The sequence below is a fragment of the Onychomys torridus genome, chromosome 6, assembly GCF_903995425.1.
Source record: "Onychomys torridus chromosome 6, mOncTor1.1, whole genome shotgun sequence".
NCBI classification, from domain to species: domain Eukaryota; kingdom Metazoa; phylum Chordata; class Mammalia; order Rodentia; family Cricetidae; genus Onychomys; species Onychomys torridus.
Genome location: NC_050448.1, coordinates 66,919,670 through 66,945,104, shown reverse-complemented (window position 1 = coordinate 66,945,104; position 25,435 = coordinate 66,919,670). Strand labels below are relative to the sequence as shown.

The 25,435-nt window shown below is 52.9% G+C and overlaps 1 protein-coding gene across 2 annotated transcripts; it reads left to right on the top strand.

Annotated features, from left to right (window-relative positions):
* The first annotated feature begins 183 nt into the window (after window positions 1-183).
* Window positions 184-25,069, top strand: Atp8b2 (ATPase phospholipid transporting 8B2). 2 transcript variants are annotated; one of them, XM_036189933.1, is made up of 28 exons: window positions 184-755; window positions 2,754-2,821; window positions 4,832-4,890; window positions 5,256-5,369; window positions 5,518-5,616; window positions 5,893-5,954; window positions 6,054-6,126; window positions 6,535-6,605; window positions 7,007-7,086; window positions 9,903-10,061; window positions 10,195-10,283; window positions 11,580-11,776; window positions 14,715-14,923; window positions 15,672-15,715; window positions 16,172-16,337; window positions 16,470-16,658; window positions 16,798-16,913; window positions 18,115-18,279; window positions 18,359-18,470; window positions 18,620-18,725; window positions 18,860-19,004; window positions 19,266-19,449; window positions 19,595-19,818; window positions 20,600-20,683; window positions 20,990-21,235; window positions 21,361-21,499; window positions 22,763-22,893; window positions 23,137-25,069. In XM_036189933.1, the coding sequence occupies exons 2-28, from the start codon at window positions 2,791-2,793 to the stop codon at window positions 23,413-23,415; spliced, it is 3,573 nt and encodes a 1,190-aa protein (XP_036045826.1). In that variant the 5' UTR covers window positions 184-755; window positions 2,754-2,790; the 3' UTR covers window positions 23,416-25,069. The 2 variants fall into 2 exon arrangements, with proteins under 2 accessions (XP_036045826.1, XP_036045825.1); XM_036189932.1 differs by lacking the exons at window positions 184-755; window positions 2,754-2,821 and adding an exon at window positions 3,284-3,628.
* Window positions 25,070-25,435: the final 366 nt, after the last annotated feature.

Here is a 25,435-nt window from a genome sequence, read left to right as displayed (position 1 = left end):
GCGCCTCCCTTATACTCCAAAGACCCCCAGCTGGTTCTTAGAGAGGTGTGTTGTGTATGTGTGTGTGCGCGCGCGCGAGTGTGTACCACCCAAGGGGCGTGGTAAGGGGCAGAGCCATCTGTGTATGTGTGTGTGTGTGCGCGCGCGCGTGTACCATCCAAAGGGCTTGGTAAGGGACAGAGCCGTCTTCCCAGCGTCTGACAACCAGGCAGAGAAACTGAGGCACAAACCAACACCCAGGCAATGCGGGGCTGCGCCACTTGAGGAGGTTGAAAGGCCAGGAGATGAGCCAGGGCGAGGAGGGATGCAGAGCAGACCCGGGCTGGAGAGAAGCGCGCTAAGGAGCTTCTTTGCCGCCTCTCCCGCATCAGGCTCCTTCTGGCTGAGAAAGCAGCATTCCCTCGGTCTCAGGCTTCCAACATAAAGAAACAGCATCCCAGCGTGCTCCAGCCTCGCCGGACGCCTGCGTGTCCGGGGCTGGAGCGTGGGACCCTCCCCTCCGCACCCAAAATGGCGCACGCCGCGCCCCTGACCTCCCCAAAGCCCCTCCCGCCCCCCGCCCGCGGGCGCCGCCGTCACTTCCGCCCCGCGGCCGAAACTGACACAAAGTAGCGGGCCGGGGCCCGGGTGGGGGAGAGCCGGGCTGCCGCTGGGGGGCGGGAGCCTGCGGGCAGCGGAGCCGAGCGCCCCCGCCCCAGCCCCCGGCATGGGTTGGACGGGGCCGCCGGGCGGAGCGCCGAGCGCCGCGCGCTAAGGTGAGGCGCCGCGGCGGGCCGGGGGTGTGGACCGGGAGGGCCGGCTCTGGGAGGCCCGGGCTGGTGCCGTGGGGAGCGGCTGTGGGAGGCTGGGGAGAAGGGTTCCCCAGGATGGAGAGAGCCGGTCGCTGTGCGCAGGCTGGGAAGATGGGTCGCCGAAGGGACGTGCGGAGAGTTGGGGTGCGAGGAGTTGCCCTGGTCTCAGCCTTTAGGTGCCCGGAGAGGGAGTTTGGGGATGATAGGATTTGTCCCGGGAAGGTGGAGGTCTCGGTGCCCCAAGAAAACCGAGGGTGCCCGGGGTGTTAGCTTTGGGAGCTCAGAACTGTGCACTGGGTCCTGGATACTGTCCTTGCCCAGGAAAGGAAGGTGGCCCCTGGCGTTATTGTTTTCTCCTGCCTCACCGACCTGCTAGCTTCCTCTGAAGACTCTGGGTTGGAAAGGAGTGGAGGCCAGACCCAGAGGAGGGGCCCTTTTCCTTCGTGGAGCGTTGCCTCCTTCCCAGGGCTGGCTATTTTTATCCCAGATGTGGCTGCAGAGGGGGCTGGGGTAGGGTGACGGGGCAAGGCGACGTGGCTGATGGGCCTAACCGGTTTAGGAAACCCAGGATATCCTGAGAGGGGGACCCTGTTGCCAGTGATTTCTATTACTGTGCCCCCTTCGAGGATTGGAGCCAAACTTGTCTAGAGTCTCCCCAGGGTCTTAGAGGTAGAAGAACTTTCCTGATCCGTGGCCAGACTTGACTCTTGGTGGTCCAAGATCCACTGTTAACTTTCAAAGGAGGAAGACGCAGATCTTAGGGCTAAGGATGCTTGGTAGCCTCCCAGGGTGGGGCTAGAAGCCAATAATGCCCACCCTGCATCCTTTCCTTTAACCTCTGGCTTCGCACCCCACCCTCCCATGACTCACGCTCTAGATTGGGTGGAGACCCTGGCTGGGGCTCTGGAAGAGGGCCTGGCATCACCAAAATGTGCATGAGGTTTTCTTCCTGAGCTAAGGGGGCAGCACCATTGCTTGCCACACTTGTGGAGAGTCAGGAGTGAAAGGAACTTATGCCCCCTTAGGATTGTGTACGCTGAGGTCAGGGAGGGAGTGTGTGTTAGTGAAGGGAGAATTGGTGTGGGTGACTGGGCTGGGACCAGAGTCAGTAATTATAGAGATTGGGCAGACAGGCAATTAGTAGCTCTTGGGGCTGACAGGCTGGAAGCAGGGGAGCCAAGGAGGGGGGTAGACTTTCCATCTAAAGGAAGAGTTTCCTTGGCCAGGACTGCACCTTTTTAGGAGAAAGACCACGGAAGGGTGGAAGGAAGCAGAGGCTCACTGAGCCTGTATCTAGTGTCATACTGACTGGACTAGCCTGGGGGTGGGAAAGAAAGGTGACTTTAGCAGGGTTGGGAAGACCTTTCTGATGGCCCCAGAGAGGGCCTGGCCCCGATTGCAAGGAAGTGGTTGGTTTGGGGACTGTCAGTCGGAAGTGGTGGCCATGTCTCTGATGAGAGCCCCTCTGGGGAGGAGGTGATAATGGAAGTCCCAGTGGGGGAGGAGAAATGATGAGCTTTCTAGAAGGGTGGGACGTGCCCACCCTGTTTCCTGATGCTCGGCCAGGTGTTTCCTGGCTCATGATATCTCCACCCAACCTGCCAGGGGAAATTCTGCTTTCTAGTACAGGCTGCGTTCATTGCTGCCAGGAGGGCACATGGGACATCCATTAGTTCCTGAGGGGGATACCTTGAGAGCATCTCACTTGTCAGTACCTGGTCTCTTCTAGGCCCTTCTCTATAGGTTTTTGGCTTCTGTAAATTCTCAGTCCCCTCATGTTATCCAGGACAGAAGGGAGACCCCCACTTTCACTCAGGTACCCATATCAGAGCAGGAAGATGAGAGTGTTGACCGAGTTGGAGGCTGTGAGGGACGGCAGGAGCATAGATAGGATGATCTTCAGATTGGGTCTCGTGGGGAATGAAGAGTTCTCGACCACGTGCGTCCGTTGCTTTCTTGCAGGGTCTCCCATGGGATTGCTGGAACCTTGCTGGGTGAGATGGCACTGTGTGCAAAAAAGTGCCCCCCAGGTAAGAGCGGCAAGGAGTGGGCCTCTGGGACCGTGATCAAAGTGGCTGCTATTATGACTTAGGGAGCCGAGGGAAGAGGGACGACTAGTATGGTTCCGAGAAAAGGGGGTGGTGGGGTGGTTTAAACCCTTTAGGCGTCTTGGGGAGCGAATTGCTCATTTCATCCTGGGGCTGATGTTCAGCTGGGACTACTAATCACCAGCCCCTTACTCAAAGCACCTGCAGCTCCTACTCTTTGGCCTGGGCTTTTGGGCTCTGGCCTCGTTTGCCTACCCACCGGAGTCCTCCTCGGTTTCCCGCGGAAGGGGGTGGGTGGGTGCGGGATGAAAGCCGTTGCCCAGGACAACGCAGGCGGTCGGCTCTCCGGCATTGGCTGGGGGAGGGGGCGGGGCCGCGCGCTGGCTTTCGCCTACGCGGCACTGGCAGACTTCAGCTCTGCAGTGGGAGCAGGTGGGGCGGAGCCTGGGGCGTGGGCACCGCGGTCCGGACACTCAAAGCTCCACCTCCCGCCTCTGTCGTGAGATTCGGGAGTGGAGCTCCTGCAGAGCTGGTGGTCCCAGGCGCAGGTGGCCGCGAGGATGGTTTGGGCTGCCGGTGGCGTGCGCGCCCAGCGGCCGGGGCTCCCCTCTGCGTGGCCGCAGCTCTTGCGCCTCCCCGGGGGGCCGCCCCATAGGCGCCGCTGAGGCCAAGGACACAGTACGCCTTCTTAAAACGGGATCATGACGGTCCCCAAGGAGATGCCCGAGAAGTGGGCCCGGGCCGGGACGCCTCCATCTTGGAGCCAGAAGAAGCCCTCTTGGGGGACAGGTAACGGCAGGCAGTGTCTGGCAGCTCCGTGGTTTGCCTCCTCTGACCTCCGCGTTCCCTGTCCTCCGTCTCCTTCCCCACTCTTTGCAGGCTCCTTGGTCTCCTCCTCCTTTTGCATGGTCCTTGGAGATTAGGGTCTCAGTAGGAAAGGGGACCCTCTGAGGGAAGTTTCTGGTTGTCAAATGGCTCATTTGTCCGGTGACTCTGTGGCCTGGAGTTTGTTACTGCATTGTGCTTGTTGGTGGAAGAGGTCTAGAATATCACCTGGGATTCTTGGCCAAATAATATGCAGTGGCAGGCCTAGTGCATAACCAGTTTACTACTTTTTAAGTCTGAGGAGGGACCCCTTTGTAGGACATCTCTTATTCTTGGCCCTGGAATTGGCACTTGCAGCCTGGGGTCTTCAGGGTTTGGGTTAGGTGCAGCTAAGTAAGGGTCGTTAGCAGTGACATTTCCATTTAAGGAAAATATCTGTATGTGCTAGAAGAAAGAGCGCAGTTGTATCTCATCTTCTTTCCATTGCTGCTCAGTCTGCATGACCCACATCTCTGACACACACACACCCCCACACTCGAAGATGAGCTTGGCAATAGGATGATGTCATTGTCCACCAGTCAGAAACCGCTGATGGTGACATGTGACAAGAGGCTCCTTTAGAGACACTGCACATGGGCCTGGGATGCTGCCGCAGAGCAGTTCCAGGGCACTGTGACCCTCTCTGTCTTGGCACCACCCACCATTCTCCTCTGCAGATTGGGGTAGAACGGTGCCATGGGTAGTTTGCAGTGGCCTCCACAAGGAAGGGAGCTTTGTGCCCTCAGCACTGCCCCTCGGTCATGACGACGGAGGTGTTATTAACAGGAGCAAAGGGACCTGGGGATGCGGGCCGTGGGGGAAGGTCTTGACAGTTGATAATTGGGGGCAGAGAATTGTCCTGAAGAGTGGAGGCACAGTACTTGGAAGGCGGAGGAGGACGGAGGCCAGCCTGCATCAATCACACAGTGAGACTTTGTCTCTAAAAGGCAAGTGGGGGAGTCCCACGCAGGGCCGTGCTTGCTGTTGGCAAACTGTGGACTAGAGCGGAGAGTTTAGTATCACCGAAGCTGTGTTCTGTGGAGAGAAGCAGTTCTGTGGGACCCTCACAAGGGTTGAGTAGGCCTGATGCAGTTCGCTCCTTCTGACTACAGCCTCCTTCTCTTGCAGAAGAAGAGCGGAGGGCGCGGGCTAATGACCGTGAATACAATGAGAAATTCCAGTATGCGGTAAGTGTTCCCTCCTCCAGAGCTGGGAAGGAAGGGTACTGGAAGGGCTGAGGCTGAGGCTGGTGGCTGAGGGAAGGGTGCGTGGAGAGGGGTAGGGGAGCAGGGAGGCAGGGAAGCACCTTTGCCCCAATTTCCATCTGCTGCTGGGCTGACTTTTCAGGCTTTCTATCACTAAAGCAAAATACATTGGCCTGGAGAGACTTTCTGTCCTCCTTCCTCCCCCGTCCCACACCTGGGTTGCTGGCGAGGTGAGGCAGTGTGTGCGGAAGGTTCAGGAAGTAGAAGGAAAGGGAGGGGCAGCCCTAGCCTGGCTCTAGGTTGGGGTGAAGGGGTCCTCTCTCATCACCTCCCTCCTGTTGCCACAGAGTAACTGCATCAAGACCTCCAAGTACAATATTCTCACCTTCCTGCCTGTCAACCTCTTCGAGCAGTTCCAGGAAGTTGCCAACACCTACTTCCTGTTCCTTCTCATCCTACAGGTAAGTGACCTCTCTCACATCTTCTCTAACTCACAAAGCTGAATAAAGCCCAAGAAGAGGAAGGGTTGGGGGCAAGAACCCCCTGGATGGGGGGGGGGGCTTCGGCAGCGTGAGTCTCTGCAGCTGTGTGCATCTCTGCTCTTTCCAGCTGATCCCCCAGATCTCCTCCCTGTCCTGGTTCACCACCATTGTGCCTTTGGCTCTTGTCCTCACCATCACAGCTGTTAAAGATGCCACTGATGACTATGTGAGTTGTTGACCTTCTGCTGATCTCGTCACCTCCCCCTCATCCCTCCCTCCCTCTCCCGCCACTTTTATTGGGTACAGTTCCTTGGTGACCTTGATGTCCCTTATGGTGCAGCTAGGTCTGCAGTACCTAGGCTGAGGGCTAGGCAGGGGCTTTAGGGAGAGAGTTGGTCTGTGGACTGCTGTTCTGGAACACCAGGATGCTCTGAGTTGCACTGATCTAGCTCCAGGCGCGGGGAGAGAGAGAAGGTGTCTCACTCTCCCGGTTCTCTTTCAGTTCCGCCACAAGAGTGATAACCAGGTGAATAACCGTCATTCTCAGGTGCTGATCAATGGAGTGTGAGTGACCGTTGGAGGCCAGGGCTCTGGGGAGGACCGAGGTTTCCATGGGAACCGTCATAATTACTGATGGCTTCTACTGTCTTCTCTTGGCCACAGCCTCCAACAAGAGCAGTGGATGAATGTCTGTGTCGGTGATATTATCAAGCTAGAAAACAACCAGTTTGTGGCGGTAAGTGACAAGATGCCTTTTCAGTCTGCAGGGTTATTTGTCCTCTTAGGTAGAAGGGGACAGTTCCTTCCTGGTTTTCTGTTGCCTCTTAAAACTTGTGGAAAGAGATTTTCCCAGGCGGTTGGCTTCTGGGTCATGTCAACATGCTTTTTGAATTCAAAACAAACAGAATACACCTTTATGCCAGCCACAATGGCATGGCTTCTAATGCCAGAACAGAGGCAAAGGCAGAGATAAGGCCAGCCTGGTCTACAGAATGAATTTCAGACCAAACAGGACTCCATACAATGAGAGACACTATCTCAGAACAGCCCCAAACCAAACCCCTCTGCTTACTGGAAGAAGGTTGCCACTGAGCCCACAGAGGGCAGAGGCTGTGGCTGAGTTCTCATGAGGCTTTCTGTGCAGGCGGACCTCCTCCTCCTCTCCAGCAGCGAGCCCCATGGGCTGTGTTACATAGAGACCGCGGAACTGGATGGGTGAGTGGCATGCTTGTATTTGCGTCCTTCTCCTTGTGCCCTTAGGGGTAAAAAATTGTTTGAAGGAGGGTCCCAGGCCTGGGTTCTGCACCTTTTATAAAATTGAGGAGTAAGAAAGGCTCTGGGGGCCAGGCAGTGGTGGCGCACGCCTTTAATCCCAGCACTCGGGAGGTAGAGGCAGGCGGATCTCTGTGAGTTCGAGGCCAGCCTGGTCTACAGACCAAGTTTCAGGACAGGCTCCAAAGCTACAGAGAAACTCTGTCTCGAAAAACCAAAAAAAAAAAGGAAGGCTTTGGATATGGCGAACTTTTCTAGGCTAAGCCACTGAGGGTCAGGTGCCCAAGGATTGATTCCAGCTGCTGGGAGAAGCCAGGACTCAAGGGTATTTATTATTCTTCCAGAGAGACCAATATGAAAGTGCGTCAGGCAATTCCAGTCACCTCCGAGCTGGGGGACATCAGTAAGCTGGCCAAGTTTGATGGTGAGTAGTCCTGGAGCAACTTTGGGTGCAGAAGGTGGCCTGTGATTTGAATCCATATTGTATCTTTTCTTTCGGCTTCTGGTTGTGACTGTGCAGGTCTCTGGAGATTTTCAGGAGGGGCACATCTGGACTGCCTGGTGGTGCCGTTAGCTTTTGAACTGATGGTTATTGCAAGTGAGCTTCGTGGCTGACAGTGTAGTGAGGGAAATTCAGCTCTTTCTTTTTGCTCATCTAAGGTACTAAGAACAGTGGTTACCTTCCTTATAACAAGCCAACCTGTGTAGATGTGTATGAGAAGTCTGTCTTCTCTCTTCCTCTCCAGTTCTGTCCTTATGTAGCCATATTAGCTGACAGCTCACCTACACATGTGTAACCCTAAGTAACTGTGATCTCACTAAAACCTATACAACATGCCCTCTTGTCTGTTAAAGACGTGTGTTGGTTATCTACTAGTCTTGCTAAGACCTGGCTAGCCTAGACCTCCTTGTGTAGCTCAGGCTGGCTTGGAACTCACAGGGGTCTGCCCGCCTCTGCCCTCTGAGCGCTGGAACTGCAGGTGTTACGCCACCATGCCTGGCCATCATAAGTATCTTAGCAGCACATAAGGAGTTTGCCTTGTCCTCTGTAGTAACCGAGTGTTTCAGAGATCGGCTCTGTTCAGCCTCTTCTTGGCCATGTAGTCTTTTGTTCTAGTGAGGCTTCAATAAAAGGTGTCATGGCATGTTGTGTGTAGAACAGTCTCCAGTTTGTGACTTTTTGGGGGAGCCGAGGAAATGGATCAGATGTTGAAGGCCTCACTGTACAAGCTCAGATGCCCAACACCTGCATGAAAAGCCGGGTATGGCAGCACCCCTGCAGTCCCAGCCAGCAGACACAGGAGGGTTCTCAGGGTTTGCTGGACATCTAGGCTGGCCAGTCAGTGAGCTCCAGGTTCAATAAGAGAGAGACCCTGTCCCAAAGGCAGAGGCTGGTGAGGTGGCTCAGTGGATAAGGCATTTGCCGCCAAACCTAACTCCTTGGGTTGAGTTTCTGGGAAGAAAGCACGTGTCCTCTGACCTCCACGTGTGCACCATGGTACACACACACACACACACACACACACACACACACACACACACGTAATAGAAAAAAGTGGGAGTGAGAGAGGAAGAGACCTCTCTTGACGACTTTGGCCCCCACATGCATGTGGGTGGACACATGCATATATTACACACACACACACACACACACCAGTATTTTGGAGTCTAAGTGTATGTACATTTTTTTGTGTGCTGCTAGGGATGAACCTGGGACCTAGGCAAGCGTTCTTCCGCTGAGCTACATCCCTGGCATGAATATGTGTAATGTTAGTTCATGCCATCCTTTTTTCCTGTGTAGTGGAGGATGACTTTGAACTCCTGACCATCCTGTCCTCACCCTCTAGAGTTCTGGATTTCAGGCAGGCACTGCCATACCCAGTTTTTTTGTTTTTTTAAATATTTATTATTTTTTTTTTTTTTTTTTTTTCTTTTGAGACAGGGTTTCTCTGTGTAGCTTTGTGCCTTTCCTGGAACTCACTTGGTAGACCAGGCTGGCCTCGAACTCACAGAGATCCGCCTGCCTCTGCCTCCCAAGTGCTGGGATTAAAGGCGTGCGCCGCCACTACCCGGCTAAAATTTTTTCATCTTACATACCAACCCCAGTTCCCCCTCCCTCCCCTTCTCCTGCCTCCTCACCTCCCTCCCACTCTACCCCCATCCACTCCTCAGAGTGGGTAAGGCCTCCCATGGTAGTCAACAAAGTCTGGCATACCAAGTTGAAGGAGAGCCTAGCCCCTCCCCATTGTATCAAGGCTGATCAAGGTATCCCACCACAGGGAATGGGCTCCCAAAAGCCCGTTCATGCACCTGGGATAAGTCCTGGTCCTGCTGCCAGGGACCCCACAAACAGATCGAGCCACACAACTGTCACCCACATTCAGCGGGCCTAGTTCAGTCCCATGCAGGTTCCCGGGCTGTCAGTCCAGAGTCAGTGAGCTCCAGCTAGCACCGGTCAGCTGTCTCTGTGGGTTTCTCCATCATGATCTTGACCCCCTCTTCTTTTTTTTTTTTTTTTTTGAACTGAGGAGCGGGCAGAAGTTCGCTTCTGATGGTTTTGTTTGTTTGTTTGTTTTTTGAGCCTAAGGATCAAACCCCGGGGCCATGCCCAGTTTATGTGGTGGTAGGTATTGAACCTGGGACTTCAGTGCCCTATTGTTTTTCCTGAGGTCCCTGCCAGCAGTATGTCAATAGCTTGTGTCTTTACAGCATCCTCTTTCCCCGACACACACACACACACACACACACACACACACACACACACACAGAGCTACTTTTTCTACTAAAAACTTTTTTTTCCCCCAAGAAGGTCTCAGTATGGGGCTCTGTGGCCTAGAATTCTATGTAGATCAGGTTATTCTCAAACTCAAGGGCTCCGCCTGCCTCTGCCTCCCCAGTGCTGGGATTAAATGTTTGCACCACTAAGTCAGGATATTTAAATTTTTTAAAAGTTGTATTATGTTAAGATTTACTCTGTGTGTGTGTGTGTGTGTGTGTGCGTGTGTGTGTGTGTGCTCGCGCGCGCGCGCACCACATGGAGATGCCTGGAGAGGCCAGAAGAGGGTATCAGATCTTCTGGATCGGGTTTGTAGGTGATTATGAGCTACTCAAGGATGCTGGGAAATAAACTCTGGTCCTCTGGAAGAACAGGAAGTGCTCTTAACCACTGAGCCTCTCCCAGACCTGTAACCAAGTCATGTGACTGAGCTCTGAGCAGTGGGGCCTCTGTCTTCCATCCAGGTGAAGTAATCTGTGAACCTCCCAACAACAAGCTGGACAAATTCAGTGGAACCCTGTACTGGAAGGAAAACAAATTCCCCCTGAGCAACCAGAACATGCTGCTGCGCGGCTGTGTGCTGAGAAATACCGAGTGGTGCTTTGGGCTGGTCATCTTTGCAGGTGAGCCTCCTGGCATCCCTCGGGGTGTGGAGCGGAACTGATGGGGCTGGTCCTCCATCCAGCTACAGCCTCTTCCCCTGCTTCTGTCCCAGTGGCACTCAGTTTGTTTATTTGGCTTCCCGTTGTTGTCAAGGTCCTGACACCAAGCTGATGCAGAACAGCGGCAGGACGAAGTTCAAGAGAACGAGTATTGACCGCCTGATGAACACACTGGTCCTCTGGGTAAGCAGCCTTCCAGACACTCTCCCGCTAGGGCCTCTGCCCCCTTGGGTCTTCTCTGGGCAGCAGCCAGACTTGGCTGCTCAGGGGCAGTGTTTATTTCAGACTTGGAAGATGTTATTTTTAAAAGCCTTAGGAACATGCGTGAATCAACAACTTAAAGTTAGAATAAACCACCCCTTCTGTGGGCTTGGTCCTGGTGGCATCTTAACATGCATGTGATCTGTTAGCTTTTGCCAGGGACAAAGAGGTCTTCGTGGGGATGGATGGAGTCGGAGTTAAAAGAAAAATTTCCATGGGGAAGATGGTTAGCAGGGTCCTTCCCCAACTCCTAAGAATGAAGGACCCCAACGGGAAAGTTTTCTGTGCTTGTTTTGACAATTCCTGAGTCCTTCTGTTTCCATCGGTTGCCTGCTCCCAATATGCCAGCTTGGGAAGCCTGAGGGCAGCCATGGTTGAGTTTTCCGTCTTGGCTTTAAAGGGTTTACAGAAACCCAGGCTGAAGTAGGGTTAATTCCTCAGACGGAGGCTCTTCTCGCCCCCTGGTGGCCACTGGTTAGGATGACACCTGCTTTTTGGAGCCACAGTGTAGGTGCAATTTTGGAAGTAGTTGTAGGAAGCCAGACAGTGATCTCCATTGTTCCTTCCTGTCCTTTTTCTCCCTCAAAGTCTTGATCTGTAGCCCGGACTGGTCTTGAACTCAGGATCCTCCTAGACCAGGCCTGGGGGCTTACACTGTAATCTCTGAATCTGGTCTTGAACTCAGGATCCTCCTAGACCAGGCCTGGGGGCTTACACCTGTAATCTCTGAATCTGGGAGGCTGAGGCAGGAGATTGTCACAGGCTTGAAGCCAAACTTGTCTTAAAGCAAAAAAAGTGAGAAAGGGCCTTAGGATGTAATTTAGTAGTAGATTGCCTGGCGTGCACAAGGCTCTGGGTTTAATTCCTAAGAAGGAAAAAAAGGCATTCTAAACAATAAATACGGTAGAGTATTCTGTTGGCCTCGTGTGGGCTAGAACAGGCAGATTTGAATTGTGTCAGAAGTGGTTACCCCAACTTCACCCTTGAGGACTCCTGGGAGTTCCAGGTTGGGAGCTACTTAAAGTTTCAGCTTCCCAGTCATACCGAAGAGAACACATTCAGAGAGAGGACTGTGTACTATAGTGGCGGATGGGCACCCGTCATGGTCCCCTCCAGTAGAAAAGCATGGGCCCAACATGTCAGAAGAGCCTCTTCGGGGCGCACACGGGCTTGCAAGCACTCTAAGTCCTGGCCTCTTCTGTGCTTTCCATTCCTTAGATTTTTGGATTCCTGGTCTGTATGGGAGTGATCCTGGCCATTGGCAATGCCATCTGGGAGCACGAGGTCGGGACGCGATTCCAGGTCTACCTGCCCTGGGATGAGGCGGTGGATAGTGCCTTCTTCTCTGGCTTCCTCTCCTTCTGGTCCTATATCATCATTCTCAACACCGTTGTGCCCATTTCACTGTATGTCAGGTATGTGCTCTCTGCCCTTGGCTCTCTCCAGGGAGCTCAGGTGGTTCTTGGTGACTTCTCCAGGAACATGAAACCCTTGACAAGGAACATGGAGTCCTTCCTATACTGTGACCATTTTATGTTACCTTTTACTTTGATCAGAGTTTCCTGGCATTTGGATTATAGTGGGGTAGACACTGTACTGACCTATTCAGCAGCACATGCAATTGCATGCCTATTCTGGGAAAGAAGTACAGAGATAAACAAAAAAATTGATCTCCTTCCCTTGTGAAACTTGTGTCTGATAGAAGAAGACCCTGAACGTGTCACAGAATAGAAGTTGTTGCCAGGTGGTGGTGGAGCACGCCTTTAATCCCAGCACTCTGGAGGCAGAGGCAGGCCGATCTCTATGAGTTTGAGGCCAGCCTGGTCTACAGAGCGAGATCCAGGACAGCCAGGACTACACAGAGAAGCCCTGTCTGGGGGTGGGGGAGGGGGACGGGACGGGGGACAAAAAGTTGTTCTACCGTGGGTCTTCTGTGGAAAGCTGGGGCTGCTGAGCTCTGTAGGTCATCCCTGCCCTCCAAGTGGCAGACTGGCTGACCCGGGACTAGAACCAGTGCCAGCCCCTGAGGTAGCATGTGATAGGCACCAAGAACACTCTTCTTGAGGGCAAGAAGAGCATTGCTCTGAGCAGTTAGGCATCCATCTCAGATGCAGAGAAGGCAGCTTGGGGGTGTTGGGGGAGGGCTGGGGAGGAGGGGAAGAGGCTGGGAACAAGGTCAGGCAGATGAGAAGCTGGGATGGTGTAGGAGCAGTTAGGAGCTTCAGCCATGAGCAAGGAGCTCTGGGAGAGAGGTCTGGAAACAAGCTTCCCCTGGATTGTTAAGGGTCTTCGATCTTTGTCCATGGACCTTCAGGAATGGTCTTTTGAAAGCCTGAAAGCTATTGAGGAATGCTTTAGAAGTTGTTGGCTGGCTGTGGTGTGTAGCATGTGGGACATTAAAAGTAAGGAGAATGTGAGGCAGAGGCCGGGGAGGAGAGGCGGAGGAGGAGGAGGAGGAGGAAAAAAGAATCCAGAGGAGTCTTTCCTACACAGTGCCTGCATTGGAGATAAGGGGCCTGTGACTCCTTGTTGCTGAATCAGTCACTATGTTTCCCATGCCATTTTAGAGCTGGCCAGCCTCCTGCCTCAGCCTCTCTAGTGCTGGGATTGCAGGTCTGTACTGTCACACCAGGCTCAGCCTGTGGCATTTTTTTTTTAATTAATTAATTAATTAATTTATTTATTTATTTATTTGGTTTTTCGGGACAGGGTTTCTCTGTAGCTTTGCACCTTTCCTGGAACTCCCTCTGTAGCCCAGGCTCACAGAGATCCGCCTGGCTTTGCCTCCCGAGTGCTGGGATCAAAGGCGTGCGCCGCCAGGCGACCTGTGGCATTTTTAAGGAAGTACTTAACACAGTTGCTCAGCACTCTTCCTAGCTTTTAAGTTTAGTTAACGAAATGCCTCAACTGTGCTCAGCTCTCCTCACCAGCCAAACCCTGGTAATGCTGACTAAAAAAGTGAAGGGTTTCTGAGTATACGGTGTGGACCTTTCTAGAGCAGGTGGGAGAGCGTCAGAGGGTCAGGGTTGACTGCTACCTACTGTTAGCGTGTGACCTCAGGCTGGCACAGTCACTTAGGGCCTCACATGCCATCCCTTTTCCCTTCCCACGTGACACCTGTGTCCTTTTCTTCATAAGAGTGTTTTGATAGAAGACATTGAATTGGAAGATACATATAAAAAGTTAAATTACCGTTACCAGTCTGGCCTGATGCCTCTTGCCTGTAATCACAGCACATGGGAAGGCTGAGGCAGGACTGCTGCAAATTTGAGGTTGGCCTTGGCTCCAAAGCAAGATCCTGTCGTCCCCACCCCACCCATCCCCCACACGCACACCAAAAAAAAACCAAAAAACAAAGACAAAAACCAACCACAACAGTACCAACAAATCCCTTTGCAAGTATTGGGTACTGTACCTTACACTGTCTTGATCCCTTTGCTTCTGCGTTATTTAAATGTTTTGCTTATGACCTGATTTTGTCTTCCCACTTCTGTGCTTTGCTGTGCCTGCTTTGTATCTAAGTTCACTTGCAGCTCTTGGTAGCTGCCTAAGAAAGTGGTTTTTGGTTTTTGGTTTTTTCCCTGAGTTGCATTGGTATTCTCGTTTGGGGGAGGGTGAGAGGAGGGTTGATTAGCTGCCCGGGGAAAGGCCATGGCAACATTCCTCGTGATCTCACTTCCTTACCCAGTAACAGGATCCTGATAGGAGCCTCAGTCACGCTGAAACAGGCTTCCAGATGTGATGCCCACTGCTTGGCCATCCTGAACCCAAACGTGGGGCTCTTTTCTGGGAACGTTAACATCCCAGATCCCCTGCCCTTGTGCCGTGGTTGGATCCCCAGGTTCTCTAGGCCTCCGCTTTCCAGTGAGGAAGTGCAGCCTGCCTGTGCTGGGCAGTGAGGAGCGGTGGGGCTGGGAGCCTCGGGCTGGGAGCCTCGGGGGCTTTTCCCCAGCGGCCTCTTGGAGTGGTTGCAGCGTGCACAGCACCCTCATTATCTCTCTTCTCTCTCCCTTCCCTCTGCATTGTCTCTTCTTTTTCTCTGCATGGTTTCTGTATTTAGTTCTGAGGTAAGAACTGGCCCAGTGCCCGTGTACAGTCCTCTTCCTTCTCTGCCTGTGCCGTCCGTCCTGCCTGCCCAGAGCCTTTGCACCTTTGTGTGGAGAGCGTCAGGAGGGTCGGGTTGGGGAGCTCCACCTGCAGGCTTCCCTGCCCCTTCCCGTCCAGGTTCCCTGCCCAGGTGTCTTCTCCATTCCTGTTCCTCCCCAGGCCCAGCGTCTGCAGCCAAGGCCCGCGCGGGTGGGATGTTTCCTTCCCTTCCTGCTTCCCAGGCCTTACCTCCTGTCCCCTCTGCAGTGTGGAAGTCATTCGTTTGGGCCACAGCTACTTCATCAACTGGGACAAGAAGATGTTCTGCGCGAAGAAGCAGACGCCTGCGGAGGCCCGTACCACCACTCTGAATGAAGAGCTGGGCCAGGTGGAGTACATCTTCTCTGATAAGACGGGCACCCTCACCCAGAACATCATGGTGTTCGACAAGTGCTCCATCAATGGCCACAGCTATGGTAAGTGGCACCGCTGGGGGCTGGGGCCCCTCGGCTGTCCTGACCCTGGGTTTTCCTTCTCTCCTGTCCCGTATGAGGGGCCTTGAAGGGGTGTGCTCTGTATCCTGTGCCAGGAATTGTACCGAGAATCCTTTCCATGCCCTTCCGGGGAGCCCTGGCACCAAGTTATTTGACATGAGCCCCAAGACACTGGCATCTGGGCATCCGGCCAGGGCAGCCCTACCTTGGCTGCCCAGTGGAATACAGACTCCCCTGTTGCTAAAAGGGGCCCTTGTGAATCTCTGGGATATGACTGCAGTCTTCCTGCTGTGGGCCTGTCACAGTGGCCTTGAGGCTGAGCTGCTCGGATGCCGTGGGGCAGGGTGTGTGTAGGTGTGAGACCCTGTGGTAGCTAGCGTAGACATCATTGCCAGGGTGTAAAGCTTTACCTGCTTTCTGGGCCTGGAAGGTGCTAGCACCCCAGCAGACCTGGAGTGCTGGCAGGGGCAGGTAGGAGCTGGGGCTGCCCTTGTGGGAGAGCGACTGGAGGTGGCTGGGATGGACATGGCGAGCAGTGGCACCGGAGCCCTGTGGCCAGGTTCCTGGGACTCTGGGATCCTGGGTACCTGCAGGATGAGTGTGGTGGCTTCTTCAGGGTGAGTTGACCTGAGGGTCCCACAGACCCTCAGGGTCTGAACTAGAGGCTTTCCCGTGCTGCTCTGGAGAGGCCCAGTGATGATGTGCTTTTCCTTCTGTTGGGTGTGTGTAGGTGACGTGTTCGATGTCTTGGGCCACAAAGCTGAGCTGGGAGAGGTAAGATCCAGTCTCTGACTGTTCTTTATGCCAGTTAGATACAGTCTGAGCATCTGGCTACAGTAGCTGGAATAGATGGGAACAGTGTCTTATCCGGGCAGGAAACGGAGGATCCCGAGAAGGATTTTAAAAGAGAACTGGAGGGGGGGGGGTGGGGGTAGGGTGGGAATTGCTGAGTGTGAGGCACAGTTCACACCTGTAATCAGCTCAGCTCTGGGGAGGCAGAAGCAGGAGGATCACAGCTTTGAAGCAAGCCTAGCTTATGTAGAGAATTCCAGGCCATTCTCCCAGGCTCCACAATAAAAGGGGAAAAATCAAAATAAAGAAAGCCCAGCTAGACTTTTGAGTCCCAAGGCGGCCAGGATCCTAGCCTCTTCTAGAAAGAGGTGGGAGGGTGGGACAGTCAATTTTCTGGGTTGTAGCCTGGCAGCTCAAGAGTCTTCTCGCCTGTTCCAGAGACCAGCGCCTGTTGACTTCTCCTTTAATCCTCTGGCTGACAAGAAATTCTTGTTTTGGGATCCAAGCCTCTTGGAGGCTGTCAAAATGGGGGACCCACATGCACATGAGTTCTTCCGTCTCCTCTCCTTGTGCCACACTGTCATGTCAGAAGAAAAGAACGAAGGTGAGCTGAGGTGTTGCCCAGTGCCTGCTCCCGGGTACAGCTGCTCTGCCATGCTGCTGTGCTGGGGCCTCCTGGGTGGGCGGTGGCCCGGATGGTGGCCAGTTTTCTGCACATGCGCCTCTCCCCCACCAGGAGAGCTGTACTACAAAGCTCAGTCTCCGGATGAGGGGGCTCTGGTCACCGCAGCCAGGAACTTTGGTTTTGTGTTCCGTTCTCGTACCCCTAAAACAATCACTGTCCATGAGCTCGGTACAGCCATCACCTACCAGCTGCTGGCCATCTTGGACTTCAACAACATTCGCAAGCGGATGTCAGTCATAGGTGAGGCCAATACTAGGGAGCTGAGGAGACTTGGGGCAGCAGAGAGGCCTGGGTAGGGAGGAGTGCAGGAGGACTCTTGATACATTTAGTTTGGATTCTGTCTGAATGTTCTGGCTCTTCTCCCTTGTGCCATACACAGTGCGGAATCCAGAGGGGAAGATCAGACTCTACTGCAAAGGGGCGGACACCATCCTGCTGGACAGACTCCACCCTTCCACACAGGAGCTACTCAACAGCACCACTGACCACCTGAATGTAAGTGTGATGGCCTGGGGCCTCTTCGGTTCTCAGCATTGTCCTATCTATTCATTTACTTAAAATGATTTATTGATTTGCGTGTATTTCTACCTCTGTGAGGTTGTCGGATCCCCTAGAACCAGAGTTACAGACAGTTGTGAGTTGCCATTTGGTGCTAAGAATTGAACCCAGGTTCTCTGGAAGAGCAGTCAGTGCTCTTAACTGCAAAACCATCTCTCCAGCCCCATGTTGTCCTTTTTAAAATACACACATGCGCGCGCGCGTGTGTGTATGTGTGTGTGTGTGTGTGTGTGTGTGTGTGTGTGTGTGTGTGTGTATTCTGTAGTTGATACATGTACATATGCCACAGTGTGCACGTGGAGGTCAAAGAACAGCTTGAAGGAATTGGCTCTATCTTTCTACCATGTAGGCTCTGGGGATTAAGCTCTTATCTTCAAGCTTGACAGCAAGCACCCTTATCTGCTGAGCCATCTTACCAGCCCACGATGTACTTCTTTTTCTTCTTCTTCTTTTTTTGTTTTGTTTGTTTGTTTGTTTGTTTGTTTGAGACAGGGTTTCTCTTTGTAACAGCTCTGGCTGTCTGAGAACTCTCTTTGTAGAGCAGACTGGCCTCCAACTCACAGAGATCCACCTGCCTCTGTTTCTGAGTGCTAGATTAAAGGCATGGGCCACCACTCCTGGCCACCACAAATGTCCTCCTTTTTGTTGTTTTTTTTTGTTTGTTTGTTTTATTGAATACATTTGAAAGTCTCTCTAGTTTCTTTCTTTCTTTCTTTTTTCCCTGTGGTGAGAATACTTACATCAGCCAAGGCCTGATACTGCATTCTGCCTATGATCCCAGTATTTGGCACATAGAATCAGGAGGATGAGTTTGGGGCTAGCCTGGCTTACATGAGACTTTGTCTCAACAAACTAACTGGGAAGATCATCAAAATGCCTCTTCAGGTAAAGGCACTTGAGGCCAATCCTAATGACTTGAGTTTGATCCCAGAACCTGTATGGTGGGAGGAGATGGCCAACTTACTTTGACCTCGACATGTATGTGCACACCCATACAGGTACAAATAACAAAATATTGTTAAACATTTTAAAAATCCAACTGAAGATTATCTAAGCCACCTGTTGAAGTCTGAGCGGCAGTCTTTTTGCCGTGTTTTCTGGAATTCTTGTCATTTGACATTCCCAACTCTTCCTCCAGGAATATGCAGGGGACGGGCTGAGGACCCTGGTGCTGGCCTACAAAGACCTGGATGAAGAATACTATGAGGAATGGGCCAGGAGACGCCTACAGGCCAGCCTGGCCCAAGACAGCAGAGAGGACAGGCTGGCCAGCATCTATGAAGAGATTGAGAGTGACATGATGGTATGGCTAGGGCAGGCTGAGGGTGGGGAGGATGGTGGAGAGCCCACAGCTCTCCTCAGAAGCCCTGTGCTATTTTCAGCTGCTGGGTGCCACGGCCATTGAGGACAAGCTTCAGCAGGGAGTCCCAGAGACCATCGCCCTCCTGACTCTGGCCAACATTAAGATTTGGGTCCTAACTGGAGATAAGCAAGGTGAGGGTGCCTGGCGGGTCAGAATCAGCAGAGGACAGACACGCCACTACCGCCATGCCTGCGTGGTGCTGGACCACCAGGTGGGAAGCGTGCTTCCCCCGGGGGTTGCCTGCCCGCCCGCCCGCAGCCCCTTTGTCTTCTCTTGGCAGAGACGGCTGTGAACATTGGCTACTCCTGCAAGATGCTGACTGACGACATGACGGAGGTGTTCATAGTCACAGGCCACACTGTTCTGGAGGTTCGAGAGGAGCTCAGGTAAACAAGAGGCTGGGGCTGCAGGTGCCCTGACCTGTGCCCGGGGACTGGCAGGCTTCAGTTTTTTCTCTGCCACTGTCCTGGACCCCTCCCCCGCCACACACACACACACAGTTTTATTTCTGCCTTCTCAGGAAAGCCCGGGAGAAGATGGTGGACTCCTCCCACACGGTGGGCAATGGCTTCACCTACCAGGGGAAACTCTCGTCTTCAAAGCTCACTTCTGTCCTGGAGGCTGTTGCTGGGGAGTATGCCCTGGTCATCAATGGGCACAGCCTGGTAAGGCTTGCCATCTCTAGCTTGGAGCGGGCTATCAGGCAGGAGAATGTTCGGACCTTGTTGAGTGCTTGCCCAGAGCTCTTCTGTTCCCTCTTGGCTGGGATGGCTGTGAACACTGCCTTCTCTCAGTATGGCCTTGGAATCTTATCTTGCATTCAGCTTCCCTTGACTTGAGAGAGGGAGGGTTCTGATCACAAGGGACCAGAAGAACCGAGGTGTTTCCTGGGAAGACTGGGACTGTCATGCTTCTCCGTGTTTCAGGCCCATGCCTTGGAGGCTGACATGGAGCTAGAGTTTCTGGAGACAGCATGTGCTTGCAAAGCTGTCATCTGCTGCCGGGTAACACCCTTGCAGAAGGCACAGGTGGTGGAACTGGTTAAGAAGTATAAGAAGGCAGTGACGCTTGCCATTGGGGACGGTGCCAATGATGTCAGCATGATTAAAAGTGAGTGTGGGCTGTGCACATGCGTGGGCTGGGCAGAGGGGCTGCAGTAGTAAGGCCTCAGGCCCAGGGGAGAGTGAGTGGGGTGTGGGCTGTAACCGGGTGGGATCTGAAGTATATGGTCATTCTTCATCTTTTGTCTCTGCAGCTGCTCACATTGGCGTGGGCATCAGCGGGCAGGAAGGGATCCAGGCCGTCCTGGCTTCCGATTATTCCTTTTCACAGTTCAAGTTCCTGCAGCGCCTCCTGCTGGTGCATGGGCGCTGGTCCTACCTGCGCATGTGCAAGTTCCTGTGCTACTTCTTCTATAAGAACTTCGCGTTCACCATGGTCCACTTCTGGTTTGGCTTCTTCTGTGGCTTCTCAGCCCAGGTAGCAAGTGTTTCTAGATCTCTCTGCTGCATCTCTAGAAGTTCTATAAGGGAGGCTTTAGTGAAACTAACTGAAGGCTTGAGTTCGGATCCCCAGAATCTGCGTAGAAGCCAGATGCAGCAGTGTGAGCCACTGTGCCTGTAGGAAGTGGGAGCTGGTGAGGATAGAATCTCTAGAAGCTTGTGGGTAGAAAGCTGAGAACTGACACCCACTGGTTGTTCTCTGATCTTCCTGCACACCATAGTGCACACATGTCCCCCAAATCTCTCTTATACACATGATGAGTAAATAAATGCCTAAGAGCAGACGTTATGTCTGTCCTGTTAATCAAACCATCGTTTAGTACATGCATTTAATAAATGTTGGCTTTTCTTTTCCTTCTTCCTTTTTTTTGGGGGGGGGGGGGGGGGGAGGGGGGAGGCATTGTTTCATGTAACACAGGCTGAGCCTCTTATTTACTGTGTAGCACTGGTTAGCCTTGAATTCTGATCTGGGCATGGTGTGTACACTTTTAGTCCAAACACTCCGTAGGTGGAGACAGAGGGTTGAAAGTTTGAGGTCCACTTGGGCAACATAGTGAGTCCCATGTCAGCTTGAACTACACAGGAAACCCTGTCTCAAAATAAACAACCTAAAAAAGAAAGTGTTGTTGGGAGAGTGGAGATGTTAGCACCTGAGGGAGGTCGTGAGGGCGGCTTGATAGTGTGGAGCTGAGCTGTCTTTCCGTGCCTGGTGCCTGGAGGAGGTTGGTTGCTCACTCTCCCGCCCCATTCTCTTCCAGACCGTGTATGACCAGTATTTCATCACCCTGTATAACATCGTGTACACTTCGCTCCCAGTCCTGGCCATGGGGGTCTTTGACCAGGTATGGGGGAGGGCAGTGGTCCGCCTAGAAGGAGAGGATGCTGCTGTGAGCTGTGGTCTGATATGGCAGGTGGGGGACAATGCCCCACTTCAGTGGACACTTCCCGACGGGGAGGGAGGAAGATTCTTTCCATCTTGGATAGAACCTGTCATTCCCCTGGGTTGCTGAACACAGACTGATTGGGAGAATCTGGCTTAAGCCTGGATCTGTTATCTAAGACGTTAGGAAGGGGGAGCCAGGGGGAGTGTCTGTCTGCCCTTGACTGGAGAGCATCGTGTGGCAGCTTCTGGGGCCCTTCCCACACAGGATGTCCCGGAGCAGCGAAGCATGGAACACCCTAAACTGTACGAGCCAGGCCAGCTGAATCTCCTGTTCAACAAGCGAGAGTTCTTCATCTGCATTGCCCAGGGCATCTACACCTCTGTGCTCATGTTCTTCATCCCCTACGGGGTGTTTGCAGAGGCCACGCGGGATGATGGCACCCAGCTGGCTGACTACCAGTCCTTTGCGGTCACTGTGGCCACCTCACTGGTCATTGTGGTCAGTGTGCAGGTATGAGGTCATCCCTCAGGAAGGAGAGAGCCTCCCATCCCTAGGGCTGCCCTCAGCACCACATCTCTTTCTGATGGGTAGGGTTTTTTTGGGGTACTCCTACCTGCAATAACTCCCTTTTGCAGATTGGGCTGGACACGGGCTATTGGACAGCCATCAACCACTTCTTCATCTGGGGCAGCCTCGCTGTTTACTTTGCCATCCTCTTTGCCATGCATAGCAATGGGCTCTTTGACATGTTTCCAAACCAGTTCCGGTTTGTGGGTAAGTACCTGTGGCATCCTTTTTTCATCAATGATGGATCCTACCTGTTCTAGAAACAACAGGGTAGACAGCTAGCACTTACCAGTACTTTACATGCCAGGTACATTGCAAGGTACAATGTAGTGTCAAGGGGTAGTTGACCCAGGCCCTGCTGCCAAGGAGCGTCTATGTCTTTGAGAGTGATGAACAGCCCTTTCCTGGTTATGGAAGGTCAGAACTCGGAGGAAGGCAGGGTGGCAGGCTTTATGGTCAACAGTGCCAGTGGGGGTGGCCAGGGATAGTCCTGTAGATGAGACTGCTGTTCGTTTGTGAGCAGATCGAGGAGTGTGAAGGGACCACTTGGCTCTTGGAGAGCTAGGGTGGGGCCAGGAGCCAGGGCTACGAGGGAGCCTCACTCGGCCTGGCCTGAAGTCCTCATTTACTTTGGCATCCAAAGATTTTTTTTATTTGTTATTTGTTTGTTTTATTCTTTCCAAAAGATGGCTTTAGAAAATATGTAGGCTGGCACGTGCCTCTAATTCCAGCACCTGAGAGGTGGAGGCAGGAGGATCAGGAGTTCAAGGTCCTTCTCTGCTGCATAGCAAGTTTCAGAATAGCCTGAACTACATGAAAGCCTGTCTCAAAAAAGAAAAAGGTGTGTGTAGAAAAGAGGAACATAGGTTTGAGGCTAAAACTCAGCAGAATGCTTGCCTAATGTGCATAAAGGCCTTGTTCCATTGGAGGGTTTGAGCCGGAAGTACATAGCCCAATTCCTGTTTTAAAGAGTCATTGTTAACCATATTTGGTTAATAACAGAGGCTTACAGGTAGAAACAGATCAGGTAGGACCTCTATCAGTAATCTAAGTAGGACTGATGGGGTCTAGGAATTCAGTGAACGTGGGATTCTCTAGATATCTGGAAAATGGAGCCAGCAGGTTACGTGTGAGTGAAGGAGAGATAGGTGTAGGTGGGTGTTGTAGTTCTAGCCTAGGTGGATGTTAGTACTTCCCTAGACAGAAAAGGCACAGAGCAGATTTGGGGGAGAGAAGACAGACCATTACTTGGGCCATATTAGCCTAGAGATAATTTCACTGAGGTGGTTGAGCAAACAGGTCTGCATGCAGTTTGGGGAGAATTGGAGACCAGGGACCGAATTAGAGATAAGCACAGGAAAAAAGGGTAAGTCAAAGGTGGTTTTGAGGTTGAGGACATGGAACCATCAGAAATAGCAGCGGGGAAGTGAGAAGATCTCCTCTGTCAACTTCGTGACTCCTGTCCCCCAGGGAATGCCCAGAACACCCTGGCCCAGCCCACCGTGTGGCTCACCATCGTGCTGACCACGGCTGTCTGCATCATGCCTGTGGTCGCCTTCCGCTTCCTCAGGCTTAGCCTGAAGCCGGATCTCTCCGACACGGTGAGAAGCCTGGCAAAGCTGGCCGAGGGCCTTGGGGGACAATGTGACAGGAAAAGCCTCTCTTGCTTGGGTGCTATGGAGCTGTGTCTGGGCTGCGTGCGGGACTCCGGGGGCTGATGCCGCACAGGGCTGCAGAAGTTCTTGTGGTGATCCGCTGTGGTGCTCAGGGCCCCTGCACATGGTGGCGGTGCCCGATGTCGTGAGCAGATGCTGAAGGACTCCTCTTCCCCGGCCCCCCCTCAGGTCCGCTACACCCAGCTGGTAAGGAAGAAGCAGAAGGCTCAGCACCGCTGCATGCGGCGCGTGGGCCGCACGGGCTCGCGGCGCTCCGGCTATGCCTTTTCCCACCAGGAAGGCTTTGGGGAGCTCATCATGTCCGGCAAGAACATGCGCCTGAGCTCCCTGGCCCTCTCCAGCTTTAGCACGCGCTCCAGCTCCAGCTGGATCGAGAGCCTGCGCAGGAAGAAGAGCGAGAGCACCAACAGCCCCGGGGGAGGGCCCGAGAAGCCCCTCAAGGGCTGAAGACCTGGCCCGGGACCCTTGTGTCGGGGACCAGAGCTCACCGGGCCGGGGTCTGGGGACGGCTGGCCCTCCTCCCTGAAGCCTGCCTCCTCTGCCTGGTGGACTGCCCTGCGGGTCTCTCCAGTTTATAGAAGTGGAGGGACCCCAGGGGCAGAGCAGGGGTTCCGGCCTCGGATAGCGGCCACAGTGAGGGACCAGCTGTGGAACCAAAAACCATGGAAGACTAAGAGATTGGGTCCACCCCTGTCCTGCTTGGGGGGTCCACAGGGAGACTGTAATCTCCATATTTTTTTACTCCTGTTCCCCAGAGGGGCCCTTGTGCCCCTGTTCCTGAATTACACAAGAATGTATCACGCCGGGAAGCCAGAGACCTGCTGGGCCTCCAAGCCCCTCACGTCATCGTGTGTCCTCTTGGTTTGTGTTTGTGTTGTTTGGTTTTTGTCTTTTTTATTTGGTAAGTGGAGGAGGCCTTCGTGTGACTTTATGTTATGATTAGTGTCTCCACTCTTCTGGGAAGAGGAGACTGGCACACACTGGGATGCCCTACCTGGTGGAGGCTTGGGAGGGCCCACGTCTCATGGGTCACCTTTCGGGTGCCATTGTCCTTGTGGGATACAGGAGCTGCCAGACAGGGAAGAACTGTCAGCCAGAGGATGTTGGGAGAATGGGAAGGAAGAGTGTGCCCTGGCCTCCCCAGGGCACATGTGAGTTCTTGGATCACCTAAGTCCTGCTGGCGCTGGGCTGCAGCCCAGAGAGTGGCCCGTCATTCTCAGTGAGCTAAAGCTGAGTGTGAAATGTAGTACTGAGGCGGGGGAAGTAGTTTTTTGGGGGGTTCCAAATTGAGTCCCCAGTTCCTTAGCATACTTGCTTCCAACTTCCCTTCCTCCCCTCCTTATCCGGTGCTTTTTCTTCTACCTACCCTGAGGTGGGACTGAAAAGGGAAGCTGGCTTCTGCTGCTCTGTCCCTGTAACCTAGGCCCCTACCCTCCTGCTCAGCCTCTGGGCGGAGTGGTAGGTGTTGGATAAAGCTGTCCAGCCAGGAGACCACTTGCCTGGTCTGGACGGAACTCCTTTGGACCCCCTTCTCTGCCTGGCTCCCGTGTCGGGGACTTCTTGACTTAGTAGCTGCCTTGTCAGCCTCCAGAAGAACCCTTATTTGCTAGCAGCAGAGTAAAGGAGGAGGAATGGTGTGGAGCTGGGAGTGGGGTACGGGAATCTCAATGTTCCGTGTAGGAGCCCCAAAGGAGCTGGAGGTAGTTTGCAGTGAAACGGGGCTGCCTGGTGTGGAGTAGGAAGAGGAAGTCTTGACAGGGGAATCCCTTTTGGCCACACAGTTTACAAGCCCACTACCATGTCTGTTTGTGTGTCTCTTAAGGGGAAAGTCTGATTTTTATACCAAAGAGGAAATGATTTTTTTTTTTGTATTTGGTTTGTCTATATTATATAAATGCATATATATATATATAGCTATATATATTATTTTTTTTTTGGTTCTCTCTCATTTTTTAAGGGAGGGAGGAAAGTACCACGTTGCATCGAGCTGTAATTAAGGAACATTCTGTATAATTTATGACATTTCTATAATTGCAAAAATTATATCATTTTATGGATATAAAAGAAAAATACCTTTTTATAAAATTCCAATTTCTGAGAGGTGGGTAATTTGTCTCATTTTTGATCTTTACATAAGACTGAGGGTAAAGCACAGGCAGAAACTCTGAAGTGGGATTTTGAGTGTGGATCTGGGTGGAAGCTGAGCCTGGGGGCACAGCTCCACACACTCCTGTGGCTTGAGTTTCAGTGGGACTGTGGGCAGTGCCAAGACAGCATACATGGACTTTGTGTTCAGCTAGTGGCCACATGATGCTTAGGACCTTGACTTATTGCTGTTCTGCACGTAGGCCAACGTAGTTCATGTCCACGACAGATACACATGCAGGGGGAAAAGTACCTAGTAAACTTTTTTTTTTTTTTTCAACCACAAACCAGATTTGGTGTAATATTTTGCAACAGTAGAAA

Excerpts from the sequence above, each read along its gene's own strand:
- Atp8b2 (XM_036189932.1), top strand. The coding sequence starts at position 3,541 with ATGACGGTCCCCAAGGAGATGCCCGAGAAGTGGGCCCGGGCCGGGACG. Across the intron at positions 3,629-4,831 it reads GAAGCCCTCTTGGGGGACAG|AAGAAGAGCGGAGGGCGCGG; the intron begins GTAACGGCAGGC and ends CTTCTCTTGCAG. Across the intron at positions 18,280-18,358 it reads AGATTGAGAGTGACATGATG|CTGCTGGGTGCCACGGCCAT; the intron begins GTATGGCTAGGG and ends TGCTATTTTCAG.